Source organism: Salvelinus namaycush, chromosome 30, assembly GCF_016432855.1.
Source record: "Salvelinus namaycush isolate Seneca chromosome 30, SaNama_1.0, whole genome shotgun sequence".
Lineage (NCBI taxonomy): Eukaryota > Metazoa > Chordata > Actinopteri > Salmoniformes > Salmonidae > Salvelinus > Salvelinus namaycush.
In genome coordinates this window covers 12,657,121-12,670,025 of record NC_052336.1, presented here as the reverse complement: position 1 = coordinate 12,670,025, position 12,905 = coordinate 12,657,121, and the positions used below count along the sequence as shown (strand labels likewise).

The 12,905-nt window shown below is 40.7% G+C and overlaps 1 protein-coding gene across 1 annotated transcript in view; it reads left to right on the top strand.

Annotated features, from left to right (window-relative positions):
• Window positions 1–33: 33 nt before the first annotated feature.
• The window catches only part of LOC120025326 (12S rRNA N4-methylcytidine methyltransferase-like), a 60,603-nt gene continuing 47,731 nt past the window's right edge, over window positions 34–12,905 (top strand). The window contains exons 1-2 of the mRNA XM_038969847.1: window positions 34–189; window positions 488–736. Of these exons, the coding sequence (XP_038825775.1) occupies window positions 491–736 (246 nt within the window). The 5' untranslated portion in view covers window positions 34–189; window positions 488–490. The remainder of the gene's footprint in view (window positions 190–487; window positions 737–12,905) is intronic.

The following is a 12,905-nucleotide window of genomic DNA, read 5'->3' as shown; positions in this document are numbered from 1 at the left end:
CATATCCGAACACTTTTCTCCGAGAGTTTTTTATGAAGATGCACCTGAGAATAGCTAGCTATTAGCTGTCTAACGCTAGTAGCTACCAAGTTAGCTACACACATCATTGTTTCGCAGTACTCCACTTTGGAATTTGATAACTCTTCAACGTGGTTTCTTCTACTGAGTACTGTACTCTACTGTAAAAAGGTGCCCTGGAGCCCACTTTGATTTGGCTTACTGTGTAGTTGGCTAAGTAGCTAGCTATTTACTGTAGTTGGATAACTAGATAGAAATAACGGATCAATGCTTTATATTTTCTGATACCTAGCTAGCTTAGCTAGAAATGTTAGCTACATATTGTAGCTCTCCAATAGCATTCTTTATGCCATCCACAATTAGTGGCATTTATTGCATTAGCCACTAGCTAGAATATTATCTTACAAAGTTGCTGTGTATTTGTCATGTCACTTTCATCATATGTCTGTCCCCTTCCAATTCTCTTCAGACCATGGCATGCCAGCATGTGTCTGCTTGTCCCACCTTGAGATCATCATGGAGAGTGGCTCTTGATGCTGCTTGTAGAGTCAGCCAGCCATGGAAGTTGAGTAGGTTGTCCTACTCTGGCTTTGCTCCCATGGAGCCAGGTCACCAGGACAGACGTAAAGATGACTCCACCATCTTGGCTGAACAGACACTGCACACACCTGTCATGCTTAAAGAAGTGCTCCGATGTTTAGATATTCAACCTGGCCAGGTAAGTCTTTCTTCTCTAACACGCTGTAAGTATGTGTCAACCCACCTTTTCTTAGTGAGCCCTTGATGGTTAAATATTCTATGGAACAGCAGGTAAGGTTTGTTGTGCATTTTGCCTGTTTTACCCCAATGAAGAATCATATGTAAATCTGCTTTCTTTGAAAGATTGGTCGTGGCCTAACTTCGCTTCTCAGTTCATAAGATGGGCTACTTCTATTGAGAGGGCACATTAAGTCACCAGGATCCCACTACCTTGGCTTTCCCTTACATACTACCAGGACAGATGGACATGAGTCAAAGGCCTTCTGTTTCTGGTGGGCAGTGCCGAGGGAGACTTTATGGGCCCCCTGGGTGGCCGAGAGATACTGCACGGACAGGGCAGGTGGGGGCCATGGGTCAACATCTTAGTCAGGCATTGTGCCACCTTAAGGCTGTTGGCAGGACATAGAGTGCTGTCTGCAACACTCCTGCCTGAACTTTAGCGCCTCTTACTGTAACTCCTTCAATGTCCGCCCATTGGCCAACTGTCCCAATAAAGCTTGCCAAGAGCTTGCCATTAAAAACAAGTGTTACATGTATTTTTTTATGTAATTCTAGTCACTGCACATTGACAGGCTCTATCTAGGGTGTAGCCTAGTTGCATATATATTACGGTATTGCTTTATACAGTTTGTGCTTCAAACCCAAATGCTGAAATAAAACATATTAAAAGCTGGAAGACCGGCAACGTAGCACAGTAATTAAAAGCTGTAATACTTTACATTAAAGCAGCAATCTGCTGTTTAAACAATAATAAAGGTCACCCCGCCACTGTTTTTGTAAAATGCTGAGGGATGGGGCTTGAGAAATGTAACCACTTTAAATTCATAGACAGAGCTATGTATGAACTGACTATCCATGATGCAACATTTTGAGTTTTAACCATGTTTTGAGGCCATAGTGTTTTATAATTACATTATTTACAAACAAGTTTAGCCAATATTTTGGGTTCTGATGGGGTACGACAGTTGAACTAAGCTCTTGAGGAATTTACAAGGTATTCTTCAAGAATCAGTGGGTATACATCATTCATTTAAAAGGCCATGTGGGATGTAGTAGTCACAGATTGCCCCTTTAAGTTGTGCTTACTTGTGTATGATGCTGTAATTACACTCGTAGCAACATTGTCAAACCAGCCTTCCAGTATATACACATTGGAATACTCAGTCCCCTCCACCATACTCAAATACATTAGCAGAATGTTTTGGGTACTGCACATCCATCTTACCTTCTTCAACTTTCAGACTGAGACACTTGTGTGTGCAGGAAGTAGGCTAGTTGTGTAAATAGAAACTACATAAACACTAAGCCTACTTTGGCATGTTTGATTGAATCCAGCTCTTACTGTAATTTCTCTTTGATGGAGAATTCAAATGCGTCATGTTCAGACTGCTCGCTGAAACATTGCAACGACAATGGCAACTATTTATAAACTGTAATATAAGGTCTCACAAACATGCGCTTAATAAATAAAATGTTTATTCATTCATGTGGTCTATTAGGCTATATGTAATAGCAGCCTTGGTCAAGGTATACATGTTAATAAACAGCTACCAGCACATGTAAACACTTAAGCAGTCTTACAGTAGAAATTCTTATGATAGAGATTCTCCATGTGAAATCCCCCCACCATTTCTGTTAATGAACCAGTAAGGCAATCAGGTGTCTGCACTCTGTTTTCATCAGCTGTCCTGTAGAGCAGCTAGGTAGTGTAATCACAGACCCTGTTTGTTTAAGTGGGGGTTTCACTGACAAGTCAATGACTGGGAGGAAACCCACGCTCCATGTTAGCCAAATACTCACTTAAGTCACTGAACTGAGTCAGATTAATATTTTGATCCGCTATTGTAAAGCAATCAACCCTGCGTAGTTGCTCTTGTCAGGCTAAGCATAGTGTGTATGAATGGAGCACTTAGGGAGATGATGGGTATCTGAGAGCAAACGCTGTAATTACACCAAAGTGGGTAAATGGCAATGTAGCCTTTCACGCCCCGCTGCCTCCCACGCATGAAGTCCAGCACAGATATCTACACAGGTGGACTTTGATATTTCCCCACATTTCTCTCACACTGTCAGGGCTAGTAGTGATGCACAGCCCTTAAAATAACAAGTGATTCTACTACTTACAGAAATGACGATACGGTTGTGGGCTTAGGTCTTAATTGTGCTGATCAGTCTAGAGATAGTTGATAAGTTTAGAGATGGACCTTGTAAAAGCTTTTTATACTCCAGAAATTAGCTTTATCTCAAGCAGCCACAGTGTTGCTCTCCTGGCCTTCCTTCCCTTCCCATCAACCATAAATTACCCAAACTAGATTGGCCTCATTAACCACCAAATTAGCTCTTAAAAGATTACAGTTTGTACAATTTAATATTTTTCTATTCACCTTGAACGTGAATGCGCTTAGCCAGCCGGATAACCATTTTAACCTAATTATCTTCACCATCTTGATGCAATTGTAGCATTTGGCTAATTGAATAATGGTTAGTGTGAGGCCTAAAGGTGGTTATAAACCGTGATGTGGGAGACGGCGGTCGGGGGCTTGGAGAAAGATATCCTTTCTCAGGGCAGAATCAGGCTTTTCCTGACCTGGAGGTTATTACTTTACTCAAGACAGGAGGAGCTGGAGGATAGGGTATTTTATTTACATGGAGGAGCAGGATTTCTGGCTGCTTATTGCTATGAAAATGACTAAAATAAATCCAATTGATTCAAAGTAAGAAGGTGTCAGAAGATGACTAACAAAGTGCCACTAAGATTTTTAAATGGATGAATAGGATGGCCATATTTTAAAAGTCCACATGATGTACGGTATCCCCTACTCTGTCACTCCTTTTGATACTTGCAAGTCATTAGTTTAATGACTGATCATAATACACTAGAGAAGGTAGTGTCAGTCAGCATCACCACATAATGTTAGGGCTGCCCCGTCAGCTAGGAACATACAGAGAGTATCTCTGTGTTCCTAGCACATCAGTCAGTAATCATAAATCACTGTGGTACACCCTGGCTGATGATACAATTAGGCTTTATTACTCAGGCTAAGTTAATAGCCTTGATGAAACCCCCTGCATCATCCCTGACACTCCCTTTGTTGTAACCTAATTGTTTGAATGAAACAATGAAGAAAACTGTCTTGCACAAATGTTCTCTGCAAGTGTAGAACATAGCTTTTATACAATGTTTAAAAATAAATAATAATTTTTAACTTTTCTCAGCAAGTTGAACCATTTATCCAGCCCCCATTCACAACCTCCCCAATCACTCTAAGGAAAAGAGACATATTTTCAAAATGTATGGACTAAAAGCCTGTCGCCCAGCCCCGGAACTCAATATTGTTGAGTATTTTGTCTTTGTCAGGTCCACCCACGACCACTGCAATAGATTTTCTCCTCCAGCATCCCTCATTACCAGCCCACAGATGATAGTGGGTGAGTGTTTCTCTGTGTGTGTTTGTGTGTGTCCCCCCCCCCCCCCCCCCCTGCTTTCACACCCCCACTCACAGAGGACATCCCGGTGGCTCCACGGGCAGGAAGTGATTTCTTTGTTTTTATGCTGCCAGGAATCCCCCGTCTTGTTGTTGTGGCCCTCGTCCCCTCCTCACCTCAGTGGTTTGCGCAGGCAGGTGAGAGTGAGGACAAGGTGTGGGGAATCCTTTTCTCTGGTGCCAGGATTGGGGAGCTCCGCCAGGGCAGATTAATGAGCCGTCAACTGGGTGTCCAGGGAAAGATCCACTACTGCTTTAGCAGGGAAAACGAGGTGGCCACTGCAGTCTCACAACACTCCCCCTTGTGGAATTAAAATGGCCTCCCGCGTTACACCTTCTCCTTACCTGAATTTAAATACATAACAAGTACAATGTCCTTTTACAAGAGTGTTTTAGTTCCAATGATATTTGTTAGCCAAATAATGAAATAACTTTTAGGAAATCAAAGCACCTTTATACTTTCTGCTGTCTGAAAAACAGGGAGACAGGAAAGTGTATGTGCTGAACTGCGGAGATTCAACTTACTCAGCATAAATAGTTTTTTAAATCTATAGTTCAATCTGTTAAATAAAAAAATAAATAAGTGAAGAAATGGATGACCTAACTGGCTATTATCCAGAGACTTTTGCAACTGTTTGTGGTTGCCTATGCATTTACATAAATAGCTCCATTTACATAAAGGCTACCGCTGCTAAATCGTTGCCTCCACTCCAAAAAATATGATAAAACATACATATTTGTTTACATGTTTCAGTGTAAACTTAAACGACTAAACCATATATAAAGTACGTAGAAAAGATAATGGCGCTATATCTACAGTACCAGTCAAAAGTTTGGACACACCTACTCATTCAAGGGTTTTTCTTTAGTTGTACTATTTTCTACATTGTAGAATAATCGTGAAGACATCAAAACTATGAAATAACACATGGAATCATGTAGTAACCAAAAAAGTATTGAACAAATTAAAATATATTTTAGATTTTAGATTCTTCAAAGTAGCCACCCTTTGCCTTGATGACTGCTTTGCACACTCTTGGCATTCTCTCAACCAGCTTCACCTGGAATGCTTTTCCAACAGTCTTGAAGGATTTTCCTTCATATGCTGAGCACTTGTTGGCTGCTTTTCCTTCACTCTGCGGTCCAACTCATCCCAAACCATCTCAATTGGGTTGATGTCAGGTGATTGTGGAGGCCAGGTCATCTGAGGTCATCTGATGCAGCACTCCATCACTCTCCTTTTTGGCCAAATAGTCCTTACACAGCCTGAAGGTGTGTTGGGTCATTGTCCTGATGAAAAACAAATGACAGTCCCACTAAGCGCAAACCAGATGGGATGGCATATCGCTGCAGAATGCTGTGGTAACCATGCTGGTTAAGTGTGCCTTGAATTCTAAATATATCACTGACAGTGTCACCAGCAAAGCACCATCACACCACCTTCTCCATGCTTGACGGTGGGAACCACACATGTGGAAATCATTTGTTCACCTACTTTGCGTCGGTTGGAACCAAGAATCTCCCATTTGGACTTCTTATTGGTGTCCTTTAGTAGTGGTTTGTTTGCAACATTTCGACCATGAAGGCCTGATTCACGCAGTCCCCTCTCAACAGTTTATTTTGAGACGTGTCTGTTACTTGAACTCTGAAGAATTTATTTGGGCTGGAATTTCTGAGGCTTGTAACTCTAATTAACTTATCCTCTGCAGCAGAGGTAACTCTGGATCTTCCTTTCCTGTGGCGGTCCTCATAAGAGCCAGTTTCATCATAGCGCTTGATGGTTTTTGAGACTGCACTTGAAGAAACTTTCAAAGTTCTTGAAATGTTACGTATTGACTGACCTTCATGTCTTCAAGTAATGATGGACTGTGGTTTCTCTTTGCTTATTTGAGCTGTTCTTGCCATAATATGCACTTGGTCTTTTACCAAATAGGGTTATCTTCGGTATACCACACCTACCTTGTCACAACACAACTGATTGGCTCAAATGCATTAAGAAGGAAAGAAATTCCGCAAATTCACTTTTAACAAGGCACACCTGTTTAATTGAAATGCATTCCAGTTGACTACCTCATGAAGCTGGTTGAGAGAACACCAAGACTGTGCAAAGCTGTCATCAAGGCAAAGGGTGGCTACTTTCAAGAATCTCAAATATGCGAAGGTTGAGTGATGCGTCCTCCGAAATATGACCCGCCAAACCCCGCTCCTTAACACCCGCCCACTTAACCTGCAAGCCAGCTGCACCAATGTGTCGGCGGAAACACCATTCAACTGACGACCGAAGTCAGCCTTCAGGCGCCCGGCCCGCCACAATGAGTCGCTAGAGTGCGATGAGCCAAGTAAAGCCGTCCCGGCCAAACTCTCCACTTCCCCGGATAACACTGGGCCAATTGTGCGCCGCCCTATGGGACTCACGGTCACGGCCGGTTGTGACACAGCCTGGGATCGAACCCGGGTCTGTAGTGATGCATTGCCTTAGACCGCTGCGCCACTCGGGAGGCATATATTTTTATTTTAAATTAATTTTTTAATAAGATCATGATCTATCACTATATAAATTAGAGGTCGACCGATTATGATTTTTCACCGCCGATACCGATTATTGGAGGACCAAAAAAAGCCGATACCGATCAATCGGACGATTTTTTTAATGTAATTTTTTTTGTTGTAATAATGACAATTACGACAATACTGAATGAACACTTATTTTAACTTAATATAATACATCAATAAAATCAATTTAGCCTCAAATAAATAATGAAACATGTTCAATTTGGTTTAAATAATGCAAAAACAAAGTGTTGGAGAAGAAAGTAAAAGTGCAATATGTGCCATGTAAGAAAGCTAACGTTTAAGTTCCTTGCTCAGAACATGAGAACATATGAAAGCTGGTGGTTCCTTTTAACATGAGTCTTCAATATTCCCAGGTAAGAAGTTTTAGGTTGTAGTTATTATAGGAATTATAGGACTATTTCTCTCTATACCATTTGTATTTCATTAACCTTTGACTATTGGATGTTCTTATAGGCACTTTAGTATTGCCAGTGTAACAGTATAGCTAACCTGGATTTCTTTTAGCTAAATATGCAGGTTTAAAAATATATACTTCTGTGTATTGATTTTAAGAAAGGCATTGATGTTTATGGTTAGGTACACATTGGAGCAACGATACGCACCGCATCGATTATATGCAACGCAGGACACGCTAGATAAACTAGTAATATCATCAACCATGTGTAGTTAACTAGTGATTATGATTGATTGATTGTTTTTTATAAGCTAAGTTTAATGCTAGCTAGCAACTTACCTTGGCTTCTACTGCATTCGCATAACAGGCAGGCTCCTCGTGGAGTGCAATGTAATCAGGTGGTTAGAGCGTTGGACTAGTTAACTGTAAGGTTGCAAGATTGAATCCCCCGAGCTGACAAGGAAAAAATCTGTCGTTCTGCCCCTGAATGAGGCAGTTAACCCACCGTTCCTAGGCCATCATTGAAAATAAGAATGTGTTCTTAACTGACTTGCCTAGTTAAATAAAGATTAAATAAAGGTGTAAAAAAAATCGGCCAAAAATCGGTGTCCAAAAATACCGATTTCCGATTGTTATGAAAACTTGAAATCGGCCCTAATTAATCGGCCATTCCAATTAATCGGTCGACCTCTAATATAAATACTAGACAGTCAGGGAGAATCAAAAAATGTCATGGCATGAGGCCAACATTGATTTTGTTATAATGTTTGAGTCACTCAGATGGCTTATGCTGTGTTCTCATGCTATGGCAAAATATGTAAAATATGTAAATATGTAATTGCAGGAAACTAGCTTTAAAACTGTAAAATTCTCTTCGCAGGATGTTCTCCCACTGACTTGGAAAAACATCCTATGGAAAAACAGAAAACCTTGGCATGGTTTTCTGTTTTTCCCTAGGATGTTTTTCAAAGTGTATTTTGGAAGTGGGTCATTTCATGACATGACACCTACCATCTCGGATTGTTCTGAAATAGTTTCCGTAGTTAGAAACAGATAAGACTAGCATTCCTGCAACATTATTTTGTTGAAATATAATTTGATCTCTGATAAATTAAGCTAATTAAATTGCTCCCAAATTGGCAATTTTGTATTTATAGAATTCATATACTATTCAATAAATACCTAACATCTGATTTGGACCAAACTTTTTTCTAACAGGGAGTAAGACACGAGGAATCCAAATAAATAGTCAAAAGCCACCCATGGACCCCCTGCACCCCACGCCAATCCCACCCTAACAACCAGTATACAGAATCTTATCAGTTTCTAACAACAGAAACAATTTCAGAACAATCTGAGATGGTGGGTGTCGAAATCCTCTTTCTTGTGCTTTTTGAAGTAGAAGGACCTCAATATTAGGAGCACCTTCCCTTTTCCCTCAGAACAGCCTCAATTTGTTGAGGCATGGACTCTACAAGGTGTCAAAAGCGTTCCAATGCTTCCCATAGACAAAGGATGTCCTTTGGGTGGTGGACCATTCTTGACACACGGGAAACTGTTGAGTGTGAAAAATCCAGCAGCGTTGCAGTTCTTGACACAACCCAGTGCGCCTGGCATCTACTACCATACCCCGTTCAAAAGTACTTCAATATTTTGTCTTGCTCATTCACCCTCTGTATGGCGCACACACCCAATCCATTTCTCAATTGTCTCAAGGATTAAAAATCCTTCTTTAACCTGTCTCCTCCCCTTCATCTACACCGATTGAAGTGGCTTTAACAGGTGACATCAATAAGGGATCATAGCTTTCAGCCGGATTCCCCTGGTCAGTTAGTCAATGTCATGGAAAGAGCAGGTGTTCATAATGTTCTGTACACTCTGTGTATGTCCAAGAGCAGGGGGTTAACTGTCCCCCAAGGGTAAAATTGGGCCCCCCTGTGGGCCATGGCCACTGTTTTTTTTTCTCACTCATCCATTGTTTTTCGGCGCATAGTGTAGTGAAAGAGGAGGCTGGTGAATAATTGATCCTTGTAATTAAACACTCCAGCTAGGGACGCCGGGGCTGATTGACGGCCAGATATTAAGCCCTTGTCTCGTAAGGTTGCAAGTTTAGTCTGAGGTTATCAGTGGCCAGCAGAGTCTCTCTCCCTCCCTGGCTCATTACTTTCATGAGTAGACCATTTCATAGTGGTGATGGGGGCGTGGTGTGAAAGAGAGTCTGGGACTTCATTAGTGAAATGGGGTGCCTGAGTCTATAGAGCAGCAGGTGGTTCAGCATTGCTGAGCAGACAACCCCCTCGTGGGTGCTCCACCGAACTGTCATGTTGAGCTACTTTAACCCTTTCATCTTACACAGTCTGCGGCTTTAGTTTAATTTAGATACATGTACATCAATGTACTGTACATGCAAACTATTAGTGGCATAGGTCCATAATGTGAATATAGCCGTTTTTATCATATCACACCCAAACGTATCCTTGTGCCAGTTTTAGTTGCTTACATTACAAATGAGAACATTACTGTGTGCAGAATGTGCTTGTTTTGTCAACAGGTTCCATGAATTTGACTTCAGTTATTGATATCTTGAGATCAAAATGTACAGTTGAATATCTGCCTTGATGGTTACTCATGTTGTCAATAATGAGGATGATATTTATACTAATGATGAAAATGGCAGGAGAGAGAGCATAAGGCACAGAATAGAGAGGAGGGTGCCTGTAGAAGGATCTCAGAAATCTGCACCTGAAATCCAGTTTTAATAACTGTTATTTGCGTACTTGCTCACAGTCATACAATATTGCTGAAAGTGGGAAAAATATACAAAGCAAAGCCTTTCCAAGACATGGGAGCAATGCTATTATGGAGGGTTTTATTACAATATTTACATTTGCGCCTGGTGTGTGAGCGTGGGTATGCTAATCAGATGTATGCCCCGTGGACAGCTGGATTGAGATGATGACTCATCCCTGCAACATGTCCTTGATTGGGGTTTGAATGAGGGCTCAAAAACGGCATTATTTGAATGAGGATTTCTCTTAAATGTATTACAGTAGATCTCCATAATGAAACCTTTTCCTGAAAAAGTACATCTCCAACTATGTTTGTGAATTTAATGTTATCATTATGTCCACTAATATTTCCTTTATTAGTTTTATCTTTGGGGTGAGGGGGAGTATGGGGCTCAGTGTTCCCCTATATTTATTTAGCAGCGACGCACGACCGCTGCCAAATCATTGCCCAACTGCACATTAAAAAACATATATAAATGTATTTGTTATAATAAAACAATTCTGCCGAGATGTGCTTTTAAGATCAGATTGACAAGTTACAAGAAGTTACATATCTTCCTCATATTCTCATCAGATCGTCTGAGAAACCTCCAAGGTAGGTACCTAGCTAGCTTGTAATCCTGGAAGTGTAGCCAACCCATAGAGATGGATAGAGGACTCTAGTACCCAATAGCATGTTTTAGATTAGGCAGTGCCATTCAGGACTTGCACCATTCTGAAGTAGTCAACTGGTTGGGACTTCCTATGGGTTAAGGAAGGATCACATAATTCCATCCAGGTCACCAGGAGGGATCAGCCAATGAATTATACACGTGAGCAAACATTCCATAACTGCAGGTGGCAGTAAATTGCCAACCATGGCTTCATACCTGTACAAATAACACACTGCAGGTGGCCGTATGGACCCTTTCAGTTTGTTTACCAACTCATAAAGTAGTAGTAGAAGAAGAAAATGTACTACTTCAAAATGGTGATGGCCTCAATTCATCTGACCATGCTCTCACAGATGCCATAATGGGACAGATACAATGTTTCGTCCTCTATCTATCTCTGAGCCAACCCTATGAATAGATGTATGTAATAATTGTTAGCTATGATACAGTAAAGTTACGGCAGATACATTATTTTTTGGGGTTAATATTAGGGATGTAACGATTTAATGATACGCATCGGTCCCTAATTCAAATGTTTAAGATAGAAGTGCATCGGTCTGCGGACCCCAAACCGATCTAAATGTAGCATGCATCAGTCAGACCATCTATTTAAACGTTACGAATTGCCGGTTCACAAAAATGTTTTCTTTCTACCTTCCGAAAATACCTCTTATCTTTTGTGACAACTGATGCGTCAAAATTCAGTGTCGAACTGCATGTAACTGTGTTAACAGTCATTGAGCTTCAAGTATTTTTGCATGTCAAACAACCCCAGGCAATATCAGTAGCCGAGACAGAACTTTCATCTTGGCTATACCTGCTGAACGGGGCTTACAATAGATTTTATTTTGATTGTTCAGGGTTTGCTTTAAACAATCAGTGTATATATTAATTTGAACTAATGGGAAACAGCCTCAGATTTAATTGAAGTGCAGTTGTTAGCCCATCACCTGATTTGACAAGTCCTCAAAGTATGAACCCCTATTTATTTATTTCTTGTTGCAGGTATGCTCATGCCACCATGGATCCCCCTAGTGGTTTTGTGTTTATTTTGACAGTCGTGGGGGGCAGCTAACAATGCATCGATCCAATAAATGCATTCATATGTAATGGGGCCTGTGTATAGTGCATACACAGGTCACAGAGATTTGGGTAGGCATATGGAACAATTGTAGTGCTTTGTAATACAGCGCTGGAAATTAAACTAGTTCTCTTGTCTGAGGCAAGTTCAGAGGGGGCGAGTTGAGAAGCCTGTCATTTTGTCTTGTTTAATTTTGTGATCCTAACACTGTGCTGTCATTTTCCGATCATACAGAACATGTCAAACATTGTGGCACTGTAATCATCATTGGTTATTGATGTACAATTCAACATTTTAAACTCATCACTGATGTAAAACATTTCATGAATTTGCCAGCAAACCCAGTTTAACTGATTGTTGACATAATGTAGTCATTTTGGCATGACCTTCAGTCTACAGTGTTATGTCTAGCCTACTTTAGACCAGACTGACTTTGGCTCATTTACACAGGTAGCCCAATTCAAATATTTTATTTTGTTCCTTTGACCAATCACATCAGATCCTTTTCAGAGCTGATTTGATTGGTTCAAAGACCAATTTAGTGAAACAAAATATCACAATTGAGCTACCTGTCTAAACGCAGCCCATGTCATCTAAATCAGTGTTTGCGAACTCCGGTCCTCAAGTACCTGAACAGTACACATTTTTGTTTTAGCCCGGACAAACGCACCTCTTTCGGCTCATCTGGGGCTTGATGATTAGTTGACAAGTTGTATCGGGTGTACTTGTCCGGGGCTACAATAAAAATGTGTGCTGTTATGGGTACTGGAGTTGGGAAACACTTCTCTACGTGACTGTCTATTGAGTTAATGGATAGTACTTGAATGATGGTTGAGTGTTTGGTAAACGTACATCACTTTTGCCTATTTATCAGAATTTTCCTGTACTTGTGTCTTGTTAGTTCTCTAAGCATCAGCCATCAGCATCCACACAGCTCACTATCTCATGGGAATGAACTAATTGATTATTTGAATACATGACTAATTTATTTATGTAAAATATAGGTAAAAATAGGGTCCGGGAAAAATAAGGAATCACTTCACTGTTAGTGATATAAGAAAAAAATAGTAACTTTCATAATGATCAGGGAGATCATATCCTGAGAGAAAAGACGTTTCACTTAGCAATGTTAAAAAGTACTCCTGTAGGTGA